The 17,453-nt window shown below is 49.5% G+C and overlaps 1 protein-coding gene across 8 annotated transcripts in view; it reads left to right on the top strand.

Annotated features, from left to right (window-relative positions):
* SHROOM2 (shroom family member 2) overlaps positions 1 to 17,453 on the top strand; it is a 100,970-nt gene that overhangs the window by 44,538 nt on the left and 38,979 nt on the right. For 7 of the 8 annotated variants that reach the window (XM_036304295.1, XM_036304296.1, XM_036304289.1 and 4 more), the window contains one exon: positions 12,505 to 12,656. In XM_036304295.1, the coding sequence (XP_036160188.1) occupies positions 12,505 to 12,656 (152 nt within the window). Of the gene's footprint in view, positions 1 to 12,292; positions 12,381 to 12,504; positions 12,657 to 17,453 lie in introns of those variants that run through there. The other variant, XM_036304294.1, reaches the window with a different exon arrangement.

The following is a 17,453-nucleotide window of genomic DNA, read 5'->3' as shown; positions in this document are numbered from 1 at the left end:
TGGGCTGAATCTGTATAGTTGTGGTGGGTGGGGAAAGTAAAATCTGTATTTCTCCTGTGTAGTCTGCATCAACAACTCCTGGGATGACTAAGATCCCCTGTAACGAGGTGGAGCACCGTCCTAATATTAAACCTACAGTTCCCTCAGGCAGTGGCCCAGACACTCCTGTAGGAATGGCTGCTACTGGTGAGTCTGGGGTTAGTACTGCATGGGTGGTTGAGTGGAGGTCCAATCCTGCACTGCCTGGGGTTGCCCTGAAGAGGTCACTGACTGATCGAAATTTGCAAAGGGGTTGAAGGTTGATGCCCCTATTATTGCAGGGGCCTGGGGCTGGCCCCTTCTCAAGTTTCCCGATTGAGGTGATGGGATATAACCTCCTTGGGAGCTATTTGTAGAGTTTAAAGGCCGACCATTTTTATGGTATTTTGATCTACATTCCTTTGCCCAATGGAATCCTTTCTGACATCGGGGACAAACGGTTTTTGGAGGATTAATATTATTCCCTAATGTATTTCCAGGCTGTCGAGGAGCTTGCCATCTGGCCTGAGTATTATTATTTTTATTTGGGCATTCTCTGCTAAAGTGCCCAGATAAGCCACAAGAGTAGCAGTTCATATTTCTTTTATTACCTGTATTATTGCTGGCTTGTCCTATAGCCTGTACATATTGAGGGTATGTCTCCCCTTTGAGAGCTGCAGCTATAGCTACACCCTGTATAAATGCTGGACTTACATCAGCACACTGTTTTATAAAATCATTTATAGTTCCTGTTCTGCGAATCGGCCTTAATAAAGCCTGACAGGTATTATTAGCATTTTCAAAAGCCAGTTGTTTGATTAGGATATCGGCTGCCTCTTTGTTATTGATTACTCTCTTGACTGCCTGCATGAGGCGAGAAAGGAAATCCTGATATGGTTCCTCGACCTTCTGTTTAACCTCTGTAAGGGTGGTGGTTTTTCCTGCTGTATAAGGTAGGGATTTCCAGGCACTTACTGCACAACTGGTTACTTTGGTAAGTGCCTCTGTGGGCATATTCATTTGCTCCTCAGCCGTGTTAAAATCACCTTCTCCTAATATCATGTCTAGGGTTATTCTTTTTCTGGTTTTTTCGCTAGTGGCTACAGCTTTCTTAGCAAGATCTTCATATTCAGTTTTCCATAATAAGTAATCGCCTCCTGAGAGACAGGATTTACAAACCTGTGACCAATCATAAGGAGTCATCCATTTACTGGCTAGGGTTTCTACCAAGGTTTGTGTGTAAGGAGCTAGAGGTCCATATTCAGAGCAGGCCAATTTTAATTCTTTAAGTACTTTGTAAGGTATAGGCTCCAAGGTGGGGTTTCTATTCCCACCAGACTCATTCTCATATGTAACTGGGAAGCAGAGTGAGAATTCAAGATCTCCATTAGCTTCAGCTTCTCTTATTGCCCTTTGAAATTTAGACATGGAGCTCATAGGAGCCACAGGACCTGGTTTAGGCTTCCTTTCTAATTTGGGGAGCCTGTTTTGAATGGGAGGGCCATTCTCCTCTCTACTGACTGGAAAGGAACAATGGTCATGTTTATGATATTTATTCTCCTCCCGATCAGTAGGCATAGCTAAATTGCTTTTAGATTGAGCTGAAGACAATGATGATGTGTCCTCTCTGGGTGGAGCCGAGGGACTATTTAAATTTTGAGAAAGTTCAACCGTTTTTGCCTCTGGTGCCAAGGTGTCACAGATTGACTCCCAGAGGGAAAAGAAACATGGCAGGACCTTGTCAGATTCATGGTGTTTCTTTAATTGCTTTCCTACTTCAACCCAAGTTTTTAAATTAACAGTTCCATCCTCTGGAAGCCATTGACATACTTCTTCTATAAAACTTTCTGTCTCACTGGGAAAAACCTCAACTCCAATTCTGCTAGTAAGCATATGCGTTAAAAGATTAATACAGAGTCTTTTTTCTTTAGACTCAGTATGACCCATCTTGTCAATCTAAGTTCTGTACTAACTACCCGCTTACCCTACTTATTCTCTATGGGGGGGGGGGGGGTCTGCAGCACCCTACGGTGCAGTCCTATCCGTCCCAAGTACGGGGGGACTTACCTAAGGGAACACTGTTCGGGCGCCAGATGCCGGGGTCCAACCCCAGCAGGTCCAGGGGTTCCCAAAGGCGTAGACGGAGTCGGCGAAGAAGGAAGGACACGGAGACAGTGTTCAGTTGATCAGCAGCCTAGCCAGGATCTCCAGCCAGGATCTCCAGCCAAGTTCTGGTCTGGATCTCCAGCGAAGTTCTGCTGTTTATTGTTTTGTTACATCCGTATTTATACCAGTTGATTTTAATCCTGTCAATTTCTATTACAAAGGTTAGGGCGTTTCTTATCTCCATTCCAGGGAGTAAAGATTATGTAGCTTAAGCATGATTGTTTGTAGTGATTAACTACCCGCCTGGCACTTAGTTAAGGAGTTTCATCCCCTCCCTGACTTCAGGGAAAAATTCCTACCTGGGGAAACAACCTTTCTTGGAGAGGTGACCTTGGTTAAAACACACAGCGCTAAGGGGAGCAAACATATTAAGAACAGTATGCTATATACGTCAGGTCCCTTGAAACATATGCTGTGCAGATGTTTCTTTCCTGCAGCGACTGTGTCAAGCAGCAAGGATGGACCGGCTTCCGGCAGTGTCCCATCTTAACCAAGAGGCCTGCCACTGGGCCTGCGTCACCAGCACCCGAACCTGCGTATTGTATACGTTCAAAGGGCCATCGGGGGAAATGCACGCTTCCTTCCCGCCCTTTGCTTGCTTGCAATCCCGGCGATTTAGACCAGGATGTATTGCAGTATTTGTGTCTGAGCCTGAGAACTTACTGCCACTTACATCATGTTGCGTTTTTATGGGGGAAGTTGACATGACTTCCACACGGTCCACTTAGGCTGAGCTTTTGTAACACACCCACTTACAAATGGCAACTTTCTGTGTATTAGAAGTTTTCTGGAACACTACAGTAGCTAAACAAGGGGAGAGGAGACTTTGAGTTTAAAGGACACAATAAGGACAACTAGGGTAATTGAGCTTTGGGATTTTAACCCCACAAACTATCTGTATATATAAAAGTCCAGCAACCAGAATGCCGGAATGACCAGAATGACCAGTGGCTGTGACGCGCACGGTGGCAGCCAACCAGCCTGATCCAGGCCCTAATGCCCCCCCTCCCTCTCTGGGTGGCCCAGCCCCCGATCGGCCCCCAACACCCCAATCGGGGGCAGGGCCGGCCGGCCGGCCAACCACTGGCGGCTCTCCCCCCCACTCCCACTTGCCCAGCCCGATGGGCCTTCATCGAGGCAGGCTGGCTGGACCCCACCCATGCACGAATTTATGCACCCGGCCTCTAGTCTTACATAAAGGACTTAGAAAGCACCTTGCCTAAATAGCATGGAGTCTTCTATGCGAAGCTGGCTTCCTTTATTTATTTATTTTAAACATTTATTTTTTTATTTTTAAATATATTTTTATTGATTTCAGAGTAGAAGGGAGAGGGGGAGAGAGATAGAAACACCAATGATGAGAGAGAATCATTGATGGGCTGCCTCCTGCACGCCCCACACTGGGAATTGAGCCCACAACCCAGGCATGTGCCCTTGACTGAAATCGAACTCAGGATCCTTCAGTCCACAGGCTGATGCTCTATCCACTGAGCCAAACCAGCTAGGGTTATTTTTTAAAAATATATTTTTATTGATTTCAGGAAGGAAGGGGGAGAGAGAGAAACATCCATGATGAGAGAGAATCATTGATCGGCTGCCTCCTGCACATCCCTTACTGGGTATACTGAGCCTGTAACTGGGTATGTGCCCTGACTGGGAATCAAACCATGACCTTCTGGTTCATAGGTCGACGCTCAGCCACTGAGCCATGCCAGCCGGGCAGTAGATGAGTTTTTTGGACTAGATCACCCTTCATCTTTCGGAAACCTTCCCTGGTGCTCATCCGCCTCCCCTCCCGCCCCCCACCTTGTAATCTATTATTTCCTCCCGGTCCGTGCACGTCTGTTACTGCACTCCTCACATAGAATTTGTATCTGTCAGCGTCTAGTTCGCAGGTAGAAACCACAGAGCAAATTTGAACGGCGGGTGCTTAATACAGAGCCTGAGTCTGCAAACTGGCCAAATACCGACACAGCCCTTTGCTTATGTCTCGTCTGCCCAGTAAGGCGGACAGTCGCCATAGAGACCTGCGGCCCCACGAGGCCTGAGACATTATTACTCCATTGGCTTTGCATGGAAAAGTGTGCCGGCTCCATGCAGAAAATTAACCATTAACAGGTGATTGCTTACTATCGATTTATGGTGGCGTAATTATTAACTAGCGGGTCCCACGGGGTAGAGGGTTCTAAGGAATTCGGCGACCGTGCCCCTCAGACATTCAGGTGTCCTCGGAGCGGGTGTGCCTGCGGCCCCTGGACAGTGGACAAGGTCACCGAGTGCCACCGGCCAGCTGGCGGGCAGGCAGCTCAGCGGGCAGCAGCTACTAGTGCTCCCAGGACTGAGTGCCACCTCCCGGGGGGCCACTGAGGTGTGGCGAGTGCCGCTCACCGGGAAGCCAGCCAGCACAGTGCCAGTGGGACTTTCCAGGGAGGCACCGTGGGGGTGGCGCCACACTGTTCCATGTGGCTGCCTGGGGCACTGGAGCGGGGCACTGGAGCAGGCCACCGGAAGGCAGGCTAGAGTCGCAGCCTCTCCTCCCCAGTGTCCCGCCTACCAATGGGCTGCCCTCTCCAGGGTGCCTGCCAGCCAAGGAGGAAGGCTGGTGGGTCCTGCCCCAGCACCAGCGTGGGGCATGAGGCACCCCGTGCTGACCGGGGCAGATTTGGCGTAGGTTGTGTGTAGATCTCTCTGATTTTTATTTTTTAAATAAATTTTAGTCCAGCATGTGCCCTGGACTTGGAACTGAACCCGGGACCGTTCAGTCTGAGGCCGATGCTCTATCTACTGAGCCAAACCAACTAGGGCTCAGGGGGCATTTTCTGAACACCGCTGCCTGTAGGGGGGTAAGAGATCAACTAAAGGACTTGTATGCATGCATATAAGCATAACCAGTGGACATAAGACATTGGGGGATAGGGGAGGCTAGGGGACTGTCTAGGGCGGGGGGATAAAATGGAGACATATGTAATACCCTTTGTAATACTTTAAGCAATAAATTAAAAAAAAAAATAAAAAAGAAACAGAGTCTGGCCGGTGTGGCTCAGTGGTTGAGCCTCAACCTATGAACCAGGAGGTCACTGTTGCATTCCCAGTCAGGGCACATGCCCCGGTTGTGGGTTCCATCCCTAGTAGGAGGTGTGCAGGAGGCAGCTAATCCATGATTCTCTCTCATCATTGATGTTTCTATCTCTCTCCCTCTCCCTTCCTCTCTGAAATCAATAAAGAAAAAGCAGATGCCCCCTGAGTGTCGCTGTCCAGAAACTGCCCCTTCCGCGCCCGCATCTGGAGAGGAGGCGCACAGCCCGGCTTTGCCCTCCCAGGGGCCAGGGGCTGGGGATGAAGGCTCTTCCTCGGCTTCCCTGGCCTGCTGGCCTGGATCTGTGCTGCCACTCGGATGGCCTGAGGCAAAGTCCCTTCTCTCGCTGTCCCTCGTGATCTCTCCTAGAGCCAACAGCTGTTTTCCATTTCTGTTTTGACTTCTGGTTGCTCATTGCAGCCTCCAGAGTGTCCAGAGCTTGTCCTTGTCTCACACGGAGCCTTCCCTGGACATGTTGGGTGGCCGCACGTCCCCTCGGTACAGGAGCTGATCACCCGGCATCGTCTCCCTTCTCCACATCTGCCTGGCCTGGCTCTGTCCTGGCCAGGCCACATCTGCCTTTCTTTTTTTTTTTTAACTTTTTAAAAAATTAAATCTTTATTGTTCAGATTATTACAGTTGTTCCTCTTTTTTCCCCCATGGCTCCCCTCCACCCAGTTCCCACCCCACCCTCTGCCCTTACCACCCCCCCCCCCCCGCACTGTCCTCATCCAAAGGTGCACGATTTTTGTCCAGTCTCTTCCCACACCCCCCACACCCCTTTCCCCCCGAGAATTGTCAGTCCACTCCTTTTCTATGTCCCTGATTCTATTATATTCACCCGTTTACTCTGTTCATCAGATTTTTTATTCACTTGATTTTTAGATTCACTTGTTGATAGTTATGTAATTGTTGTTCATAATTTTTATCTTTACCTTTTTCTTCTTCTTCCTCTTCTTAAAGAATACCTTTCAGCATTTCATATAATACTGGTTTGGTGGTGATGAACTTCAGCTTTTTCTTATCTGTGAAGCTCTTTATCTGACCTTCAATTGTAAATGATAGCTTTGCTGGATAAAGTAATCTTGGTCGTAGGTTCTTGGTATTCATCACTTTGAATATTTCTTGCCACTCCCTTCTGGCCTGCATAGTTTCTGTTGAGAAATCAGCTGATAGGTATGGGTATTCCCTTGTAGGTAACTAACTGTTTTTCTCTTGCTGCTTTTAATATTCTCTCTTGCCTTTTGCCCTTGGCATTTTAATTATGATGTGTCTTGGTGTGGTCCTCTTTGGATTCCTTTTGTTTGGGGTTCTCTTTGCTTCCTGGACTTGTAAGTCTATTTCTTTCACCAGGTAGGGGAAGTTTTCTGTCATTATTTCTTCAAATAGGTTTTCAATATCTTGCTCTCTCTCTTCTTCTGGCACCCCCATAATGTGAATGTAGGTATACTTGAAGTTGTACCAGAGGCTCCTTACACTATCTTCATATTTTTGGATTCTTTTTTCTTTTTCCTTTTCTGGTTGGGTGTTTTTTGCTTCCTCATATTTCAAGTCATTGATTTGATTTTCAGAATCCTCTACTGTTGAATCCCTGTATATTATTCTTTATTTCAGTCAGTCGTGTAATTTCTGACTGGTCCTTTTCCATATTTTTGGAGGTTTCTAGAAGATTCTTGAGTAACCTTATAACTGTGGTTTTGAACTCTTTATCCTTTCTTCCATTTCTTTCATTTGTGACATGTTTCCTTGTCTCCACATTTTGGCTGCTTCCCTGTGTTTGTTTCTATGTATTGGGTAGAGCTGCTATGTCTCCTTGAGTTGGTAGAGTGGCCTTGTGTAGTAAGTGTTCTATAGGGCCCAGTGGCTCACTCAGCCTCCCCAGTCACCTGAGCTGGGAGCTCTAGGTGCACCCCTTTGTGGGCTGTGAGCACAGTCTTGTTGTTGTTGAGACTTGATTGCTGTTGGTGTCACTTGGAGGAATTGACCTCCAGGCCAATTTGCTGTAAGGACCAGCTGCGACTACAGTGGGAGAGTTGCTGTGTAGGAGAGACCCCTATGGAGCAGGACTTACTTCAGTGTGGCTTTGGTGCTCACTGAGTCTGCCTCTTGAGTGTGTTGCTTGTGGATGTGTAGAGTTGTAATCTGGTATGGTCTGACACTGACCACTGGGTACACTGGCTCTTGGGTCTCCAGGGAGGTGCAAAGTCAGCCACTGCCTGGGGCCACCCAGCAGAAGCTACAGAGAGATCTGCAGATTCCTCCTCTTTGTATCAGGGTTGGAAGTCCCCAGATGAGGCCCAGCTGTGAAGCAAGGCAGGTTGGTGCTGGTGCCAGGTCTTGGGCCTTTTATTGATAAGTTTGGGGCTCCCTGACCCAGCTGCAGCTTGTTTGAGAGATTTTAGCCTGAGCAAGGACAGGCCATTCATATGCAAAAGCTGCTGCACACAGGTTGGGTGGGGTTGTAAATTGGATGAGGCAGGGTCTTAGGGGATCACCAGGGTGGAGCAAACAGAAATAGCTGCCAGTCAGCCCTGCCTGGGAGGTCCCAGCATAGGAACAATGATCCCTGCTAGCACCTCCATCTGGGAGAAAGCTACCCCTGAGTTCCTGCCCCGATACCAGACAATCCAGTTCCTTGTCATATGTGTCTGTGTCCCCCAGAGCCTCGCCCTGGTGTTGGAGCTCAGAGGAAGTGGGACCTTGTAACTTCAGTTGGTGGTGCCAGCCTTTTAAGAGGAACAGCTGGGTCTCCAGCAGCCTGTGTGTCACTTAGCCCCAATCAACACTGGTTTTATAGCCTGTAGGGACTTCTTTTCCCAGCTCTGGTACCCTGGCCTGGGGGTCTGGTGTGGGGCTGGGACTCTTTGCTCCTCCCAGTGGCCTTTGCAGAGATGCTCTCCCTCCCAATTAAAAACATGGCCCACGTGGGTGTCAGACCAACCTGATCCACACATCCGCATCTCCTACCAGTCTCAGTGCGCTTTCTTCTTTACTTCTCTAGTTGTAGGACTTCCATTCAGCCAGCCTTCCAGCGGTTCTGGATGATGGTTGTTCTGTATTTCAATTATAATTTTGATGTGGTTGTGGGAGGCAGTGAGTACAGGCGTTTACCTATGCTGCCATCTTCTATGCCAGCGGTTCTCAACCTGTGGGTCGCGACCCCTTTGGCAGTCGAACGACCCTTTCACAGGGGTCATCTAAGCCCATGCCGCATATCAGATATTTACATGACGATTCATAACAGTAACATTACAGTTATGAAGTAGCAACGAAAAAAATTTTATGGTTGGGTCACAACATGAGGAACTGTATTTAAAGGGCCAGAAGGTTGAGAACCACTGCTCTATGCCTTCCCTTTTGTTTTCTTTTATGTTTTTTTTTTTTCTGTTTGTTTTTTCTTTTGTGCCTTTCTTTTAAAAAAATATTTTTTATTGGTTTTTAGAGCGAGAGAGGGAGGGAGAGGGAGAGAGAAAGACATCGATTGGCTGCCTCCTGCACAGCCCCTGGGACCGAACCCACAACCTGGGTATGTGCCCTGAATGGGAATCAAACCAGCAACCCTTCCATGCACAGGACGATGCCCAACCAACAAATCCAGCCGTGCCTTTAGGGCTGAAAGGAGTTGCTTCTCTGGGTGGGTTTGGGTTTATTTTGTCAGATTTTTCAAATATCGTTCTCACATTTTTTCTTGCTTTCTGATATTTTTTGTGGTCAGCCCTGAGGAAAGGAATTTTTCTTTTGTGGCTGAGACTTTATTGCTGTGTTGAGGCTCGGTGCCCAGGCATTGGAATTGTGCACAGTGCTTACCATGGGGCGGGCTGACAACCTAAGAAGCCATGTGGCTGTGATTGTTCTCTGAGGAGTTATTCCTGCACTTCCCGGGGGACAGGTGGAGGGAAGCGTGTTGCGCAGCGCAGGGTGGGACGTGCCCATGGCTCCCGAGGTTGCTGAGCTGTTAGCCCGGGCCCCGCTCCCTCACAGGTTAATATCATGAGACGACATGCCCCAATTTCTTTTTCACGGCTAACGTGCCTTGAAATTAATATGTGACATTATTACGGAAATTGGACTGTTGTGCCCAGGGACAGAGAAAGGCAAGATCAAGGAGGGCTTTTCGTTAGGAAGAGTACTGAAAAGCAAGAGATAGAGGTAATTTTATTTGTAATTTTTATTTCTTTAAACATTTTTTATTGCCTGGCCAGCATGGCTCAGCAGTGGTTGAGTGCCGACCTATGAACCAAGAGGTCATAGTTCTATTCCTGAGAGTGGAAGAGGGAAGGAGGGAGGGAGGGAGGGAGAGAGAGAGACTTTGGTGGTTGTTTCCCGCCCGCAACCCAATTGCGGCCGGGGATCAAACCTGCAACCCAGGCACATGCCCTTAACCAGGAATCAAGCCCACGACCCTTCGGTGCAACGGCCGACACTCTGACCACTGACCCACACTGGCCAGGGCAATTTATTTTGTAAAATTTATATTTATTGTTGAGAGTATTACAGATGACCCCCATTTCCCCCCACTGCCCCCCACCTGGTCCCCACCCCAAGAGCCTGTGTTTTAACCAGTACCCGGGCGATTCATCTATGCCTTACAGTCTGAAATGTGCCCTTCCCCCAGCCTGCATGTGCCTCCCGGGGAGGAGCTGCCTCTCAAGATACCGCCCCCTCCCAGCCCCTGCACTCCTGGCCGGCCCCTCCCCCGCCAGACCTCTAAATGCTGGGGGCTGGGGTGCGCTCCTTGGTGGTCACCTGCCTATGGGTCTGTCTTCTCTGTAGGTGGCCTCCTTCAGTCTCCCCCCCCCCCCCCGGGTCTCAGTCCCTCTGCCGGGGTCACTCCATGTGGGGTCATCTTTCCCTGGGCACCCTCTTTTTAAAAAACATTTTAATGATTTCAGAGAGGAAGGGAGAGAGAGAGGAGAGAGAGAGAAACATCAGTGATGGGAGAGAATTGGATGCCTCCTGCAGGCCCCCTGCTGGGGATGGAGCCCACAACCTGGGCATGTGCCCTTGACCGGAATCGAACCCGGGACCCTTCAGTCCGCAGTCCGATGCTCTATCCACTGAGCCAAACCAGCTGGGGCTCCCTGTGCACCCTCTTCCCACAGCCAGCTGCCCACCGGGCCCTTCCCCTGAGCAGCCCCCTGGCCTCTCACACAGGCATGTCAGACCTTGAACCTCCACCACGTGGAGCCGGCACCTCCGCTATTACCTGTGGCTGAGGTGTAATCTGGGGCGGGTGGAAACTTGTTTACCGTCCGTCTGTCATTACGTTGGGATAAAATCGTCTAGACGTTCGAAACCAGTTGTTCCCGGAATGGATTGCTTCATAGGTTTGCCATGAGGGGTCTTTAGTTTTGTTTACGGTGTTGACGTGCAATGAATTATTGCTTTATTAACCCAAGAGTTCAGCTGTCCTCGGATCGAGGTGGAGGTTTGGGGGAAAGGTGGGGTTTCCGAAGTGAGGTGTCGTCAGTGGCTTCGTTCCCACTCGCGACCTCCCCAAGGGGGCGCCGCCTGCTCAGCCGCCTGTGCAGACTTGAAGGAATTCTCGGGTTCACCGAGGTGTACAGTGAGGGGCAGCGAGCTTTCAAATTGTACACTTGTCTACGTGTGACCGTTAATTTGTTCACGTGCTTTCTTAAGTAGTTTGTGAAGAGAATGGCTTTTTGGTACGAAATAGGGGTTGGCCAACTTTTTTTGTAATGAGCCAAGTAGTAAATATTTCTGGCTTTGTGGACAGGCTTGTTAGTTCTGCCCCGTGGCAGCATGCAAACCAACGGTGCGGTCATGTTCCCATACAGTTTCACTTACGTCCCTACTCCCCCCTGGCTGGATTGGGCTCATGGGCCACAAGGTGACAGGTCCAGAATGCAGGCTGGGCTCATTGACACTGAATTGGGTCATTACTACGAAGGGAAAACTGGGTTAAGGATTTAAAGATCAAGATTTCTCAGGGCGACGGCCGGTGTGGCTCAGTGGTTGAGCGACGACCAGTGAACCAGCAAGCAGGTCACGGTTCGATTCCCTGTCAGGGCACATGCCCGGGTTGTGGGCCGGATTCCCAGTGTGGGGTGGGCAGGAGGCAGCCAATCCATGATTCTCTCTCATCATGGATGTTTCTCTCTCCCTCTCCCTCTCCCTTCCTCTCTGAAACCAATAAAATATATGTGTTGGGCACTGAGTCGTGACTATGTTAAAATACACAGCCTGGTATAATCATCTAATTTGGGCTATAATCAAAGAAACCAGGCACTGTGAGGCCGCAAGGATGGGGAGCAGTTGGGACCTGCGTGCGCTGATGTGCCGTGGAAAATGCCTCAGCTGCTTTAGACAGCAGTCTGGCAGGCCCTGCCTGGGTAGATCAGGTGGACCCGATACACCAAGGTCGCGGGTTCGAACCCTGGTCAGGGCACATACAAGAATCAACTGATATGAATGTGTTAACAAGTGGAACAAGTTGATGTTCCTCTCTCTCTCAAATCAATCAATACAATAGATAGATAGATAGATAGATAGATAGATAGATAGATAGATAGATAAATAAATAAATAAAAAAAGAAAGCAGTCTGGCAGTCCCTCAAATGCTCACCGTAATTTCCATAGAGCACAGCCCTTCAGCTCCTAGCTGTGTACCGAAGGGAAGGGAAGACACATATACAGAAGCTTGGACACGGTGTTCCTAGCAGCATACAGCCCACATAAAAAAACAGCTCGCCTGGTTGGGGTGGCCCAGCTGGTTGACCATTGTCCCATGTACCAGGAGGTCACGGTCTTCAATTCTCGGTCAAGGGCACGTACCTGGGTTGCAGGTTCAATCCCTGGCCCAGGTTGGGGCACCTGCAGGAGGCAGCAATTGATGTGAGAATCAATGTTTCTCTCTCCCTCTCCTTCTCCCTCCTCCCTCCCTCCCTCCCTCCCTCCCTCCCTCCCTCCCTCCCTCCCTCCCACTTTCTCTAAAAATCAATGGAAAATTACCCTCAGGTGAGGATTAACAACAACAGAAAAGATGAGTCACTGTTCTTGGTTGTGTGTGTTCCTGAGCGTTCCGCGCCCGCATCCAGCAGAGGCGGCCCGCATGGAAGCTGGGCGGCCTCAGGGCCCAGATGGCCCCTTTCCCCCCTCGGTAGCGTGGAGGCCGGTCCTCGGGCCTGCGGGCGGGCGGCCCAGGTCACGGCTGTGCTCCTGGCCGCATTCTGGGCACTGGTTTGCTCATGCGGGAGGCTCACTGGACGGCTTCTTCGTTGCAGGTTGAAGAAGGAAGCAAAGCTGCAGCGGTGGACAAGTTACTGGCGGGAGACGAGATCGTGGGCATCAATGACATCGGCCTCTCGGGGTTCAGACAGGAAGCGATTTGCCTGGTGAAGGGGTCCCATAAGACCCTGAAGCTGGTGGTAAAAAGGTAAGACCCGGGCCTCATGTTGTGTTAACCAAGATACACGGAATGGAGAAGAACAGCAAGATGTGACGCCTGACTTAAATTGTGTATGTGCGCGCGCGCGTGCATGTGTGTGTGTGTGTGTGTGTGTGTGTGCATGTAGGATTGTTATCTCTTGGCCAAGGATGAATTAAGCATCAAAAATGTTGAAAGATCCCTTTTATGACTACTGACTGTTTATTTTGATTTATTAAGTGAATTTGAATAGTCGTGTCTCTTTGGCAATGTGTAGATTATTTTTTTGGCAGCGAAAAAACTCTGCTTTTGTTCCAAATGAGCAGTGTGGTTGCCTGCTGCGTACACAAGGCGGCAGGCTGCTGGGCTTTACGCTGAAGATAGTGTGGCTGCAGGTAGACTTAGCGGAGCGATGGTGATGATGGTAACGGAAGCTTGACCCTCCGAGGTAAGACTGGTTAGAAACCATCTCTGGGCTCATTGCCCAGCTCCAGTGTGACTGGGGCCCCTCGGCTTCTCTCTCCCATACTGTCTCTGTGGCTTACTGCGGGGACCTGCCAGCTTGGTGCAGGCGAATTCTGGGCTGCTTCCTATAGCGCTCGGTGCACAAGGGCCCATACAGGACTTGGGCTGATGGAGTGAAATTGCTTTGAACTGCACCTGGGTGTGTGTCGCTGGGGGGTCTGATGGGGACACTGCCTCCAGGGTGCTCATTCATAAAACCTGTGAGTGTGACCCTGGCCAGCCCACAGGCAGCAGCAGATAAAATGGACACTCGTTGTGGGACAAAATCAGGAGGCAAGAATATTGTCGCCATGGCATCTAACAAGGTAAAACAAAATATCAGTCAATGTCAGGTCATATTCCAGGGTTCAAAAAACAGATGTATAATAGCAAAGTTGGTTTAGAAGAAGCAGAGGCAAAGAATGGAATTCGTGCTCCCCAGTGGAAAGTTGGATGAAAGCACAAATTGGGGGTTCCTCAAGTGAGAAGTGTACGGAGGAAGCAGGCGTGTCAAAAGATGGTTAGGAATCCAAGTTTTCTTAAAAGCCAGACACTAGGTTTTGTCTCTCAGGTTAGCTAATAGAGTAGCAGGGCCCCCTGGTGGTGAGATGTGGGCAAACAAGGACTTGTTTGGTAGGATGCTGATTATATTACAAATTAGACAGCTTTCTTCGTGAGCAGCTTGGCAACACGTTTCAAAAAGCGTATCTTGGGCCCTGACCGGTTTGGCTCAGTGGATAGAGCGTCGGCCTGCGGACTGAAGGGTCCCGGGTTCGATTTCGGTCAAGGGCATGTACCTTGGTTGCGGGCACATCCCCAGTAGGGGGTGTGCAGGAGGCAGCTGATCAATGTTTCTCGCTCATCGATGTTTCTAACTCTCTATCCCTCTCCCTTCCTCTCTGTAAAAAATCAATAATATATATATATATATATATATATATATATATATATAAAAAAGCATATCTTGGAACCAGAATTTCATTTCTGGGGTCCTAGACATTCAGCAAAGGGAAATGACCCCTGCTGGCGAATGCTGGCATTACAAGTGTGTGCCCGCGTGCACTGACGTGGAAGGGTGCCCTGGAAGTCCAGGTGAGTGGAACACATACGTGTATTTATAGATACTTCCCATTTTTTAAAAAAGTTTTAAATTTCTAATTGTGGTAAAATAGACATAAATTTACCATCTTAACAATTTTTAAATCTGTTCAGCAGCATATTACTTCTATTTTTAAAAAATATTTTAAATTGAGTTTTAAAGAGAGAAGAAGGGGGAGAGAGAGAAACATGGATCGGCTGCCTCCTGCATGCCCCCTACTGGGGATCGAACCCAGAATGGAATCCGCAACCTTTCGGTGCATGGGACAGTGCCTAACCAAGTGAGCCACACCTGCCAGGGCGTATTACTTTTATAACAGCAAAAAATATCGAGATCCTGCATTTAAACAATTGTTTTATTTTTTAAAAATGTTTCATGTTTTATTGGTTTTAGAGGATGATGGTGGGGAGAGAGAGAGAGACAGAAACATCTATGTGAGAGAGATGGAACCAGCAACCTGGGTATGTACGGGTTGATGCTCCAACTAACTGAGCCATACCTGCCAGGGCACAGCCCCTGCATTTTTAAAGAGGAGAGGCTTGTCCGGCCAGCGTTGGCTCAGTGGTTGAGTATCCACTTAGGACCCAGGAGGTCACGGTTCAATTCCTGGTCAGCGCACATGCCCAGGTTAGGGACTTGATCCCCAATAGGGGGCGTGCAGGAAGCAGCCGATCAATGATTCTCTCTCATCATTGATATTTCTCTATCTCTCTCCCTCTCCCTTCTTCTCTGAAATCAATAAAAATATATTTAAAAGAGAATGTTAAAAAAAAGAAAGCGGAGAGGCCTTTGGGGTTGGGTGTGCCTGCGCTCCCTGGAGTCAGCAGGAGGCTGTCCCAGCAGCTGCCCATGTGGCATCTTTCTGCTTGGGGCAGTCCCCAGCCGGGTTTGTTTATTGCGAACAAATAAGAAGAATGACTCTTGGGGGGTGGGTTGGCCTCCCGGCTACAATGGGCTCTTAGAGTAGCTCTTTACTCCTTGTAGTTTGTTTGGTTCTCTGTGAATGTGACAGGTGACAAATGGTTTTATTGTTTAAGTGGGCATTTCTGCCGCTGTGAGTGAGGTCGGCCGAGTTCCAGAGCTTAGCAGCTTGTTTTTGAACTAGAGGAACGTATTAAGGATATAAAAACAGACCATCTCGCCTGGCCAGCGTGGCTGTTGGTTGAGCGTTGTCGTGTGCACCAGAAGGTGGCTGGTTCGATTCCTGGTCAAGGACACGTACTCCCTCCCTCCCACTCTCTGAAAAGCAACGGGAGAAAATATCGTCTTGTGAGGATTAACAAAAAAGAACAAGCGGCTACTTTATAAAAAGGCGCTGTGTCAATCATCCACAAACACGGCAACATAGATTCCCTTCCCCAAGAGTATGGCCAGATAATAAATGAGCCGACTCAAGCCTTGTTTATTAATCTGATGTAGCTCCCTGCCCACCTGAGAAGCCCCAAGAAGGCAGCCTTTCTGATACAGACGGAAATCAGGTTAGGGTGCTGAGCGCTGAGCATGGCCAGGCCGGGAGTGTTTGTTCTGGGGAATGGGGTGTGTGCACCTCCATATAAAACATACCCCTGGTGCCCGGCCTGTGGGGCTCAGTGGTTGAGCGTCCGCCTATGAACCAGGAGGTTATGGTTCAGTTCCCGTCAAGGGCACAGGCCCGGGTTGTGGGCTCGATCCCCAGTAAGGGGCGTGCAGGAGGCAGCCGATCCATGATGCTCTCATCATTGATATTTCTCTCTCTCTCCCTTCCTCTCTGAAATCAATAAAAAATATATTAAGAAAATAAATAGAAAATAAAACATGCCCCCGGTTTGGTAAGTAGAACGGGAATGGTGGATCGTGCACGGACCCCTCCCGCGGGGACAGCTGCTGTGTGCCCGACCTGCAGGTTGTTTGGTTTCAGGGGGCGTGGGGAGCGGGCCCCGGCCCCGGGATAGGGTTGCGGAGGCCGGTGTTGCAAAGCCGCGGCGTCCTGTTTCACGGGCCTGGGCAGCGCCTATCTTGTCATCATGTAGAAGCCGGGCTGGGGGTGAAGCGGGGAGACACAGGATCGCTATCTGCCCCGCCAAGTGTCTTTCCCAGACGGGTGAGAACGCCACTTCCTTTCTCCCGAGCGGTGTCGCTGGGAACAAAGGACTGTAACCGGAGTCCCCGCCAAGCGCACATATGTTCTCCTTCGGGATGCCCAGGCGGTGCCCGGGCCAGTGGGGCGTGGCGGGGCTTCTGCCCAGCTGTCAATCAACCGCCAGGCTCGCGGGAGAGGCTGAGCAGCAAGCTTGCGCCTTGCCCTTCCTCCCAGGCACGTGTTGTTCCCTCTGCTCCTTCTCGCAGGAACGTTCCGGGCGGATGTGGTAACCTTTTCCTTGTGTTTCTCTCGGGTTGTCACCTGCACTTGCACTGTTTTCCTGGGTGTCCAGGCCACACCCCGGAGATCCTGGTGGACACTTCTGGAATGGCCCCAGGCCATTTTGCTGGTGGTGCCGCCGCTGGCTTAAGCAAATGTGCTTGGAAAGGGATAGGACCAGAAATGGGGTCACCTGCGAGTTGTCCTGATGAGCGTGGCCAGGAGATAAGCCCCTCGCGGGGGTGGGAGTGGCTCGCTGCGGCGCGGGCTGTCACTGTGCCCTGCATGGACAGCGCTGGGGCAGTCTCCATTTTTCTCACTTCAGAGGCAAATTACCATAAATTCAGCTCCCAAAAAGTACATATGCTTTTATTTTTTATTTTATTTTATTTTATTTTTAATCCTCACCAGAGTATGTTTTTCCATTACTTTTTAGAGAGAGTGGAAGAGAGAGGGAGAGACAGAGAGAAATATCAATGTAAAGAGAAACACATCCATTGGTTGCCTCCTGCACACCCTGACCAGGACCCAGGCTGGGGAGGAGCCTGCAACCCAGGTACATGCCCTTGACTGGAATCGAACCCAGGACCCTTTGGTCCACAGGCCGATGTTCTAAACACTGAGCCAAACTGGCTAGGGCTCAAAAAGTACATACAATTTTAAACACCTTGGAAAATTTTCTTTTAAATATGCCATAAATCATTTTCTAAAGCTTGTCATTACTGTCCTAGTCCTTCCGGTTGATATGGTGACATTCATTTTGTTTACAAGGAAGTCTGCCTGCCACCTCATCATGAATCTTACTCTTGTTCCAGCCGGTGTAGCCAGCCCTTTGGCCAAATTACCCATAGGGTTGACTCATGTC

Source organism: Myotis myotis, unplaced genomic scaffold, assembly GCF_014108235.1.
Source record: "Myotis myotis isolate mMyoMyo1 unplaced genomic scaffold, mMyoMyo1.p scaffold_m19_p_4, whole genome shotgun sequence".
In the NCBI taxonomy this organism is placed as follows: Eukaryota; Metazoa; Chordata; class Mammalia; order Chiroptera; family Vespertilionidae; genus Myotis; species Myotis myotis.
This window is presented reverse-complemented; position numbering and strand designations above follow the sequence as displayed.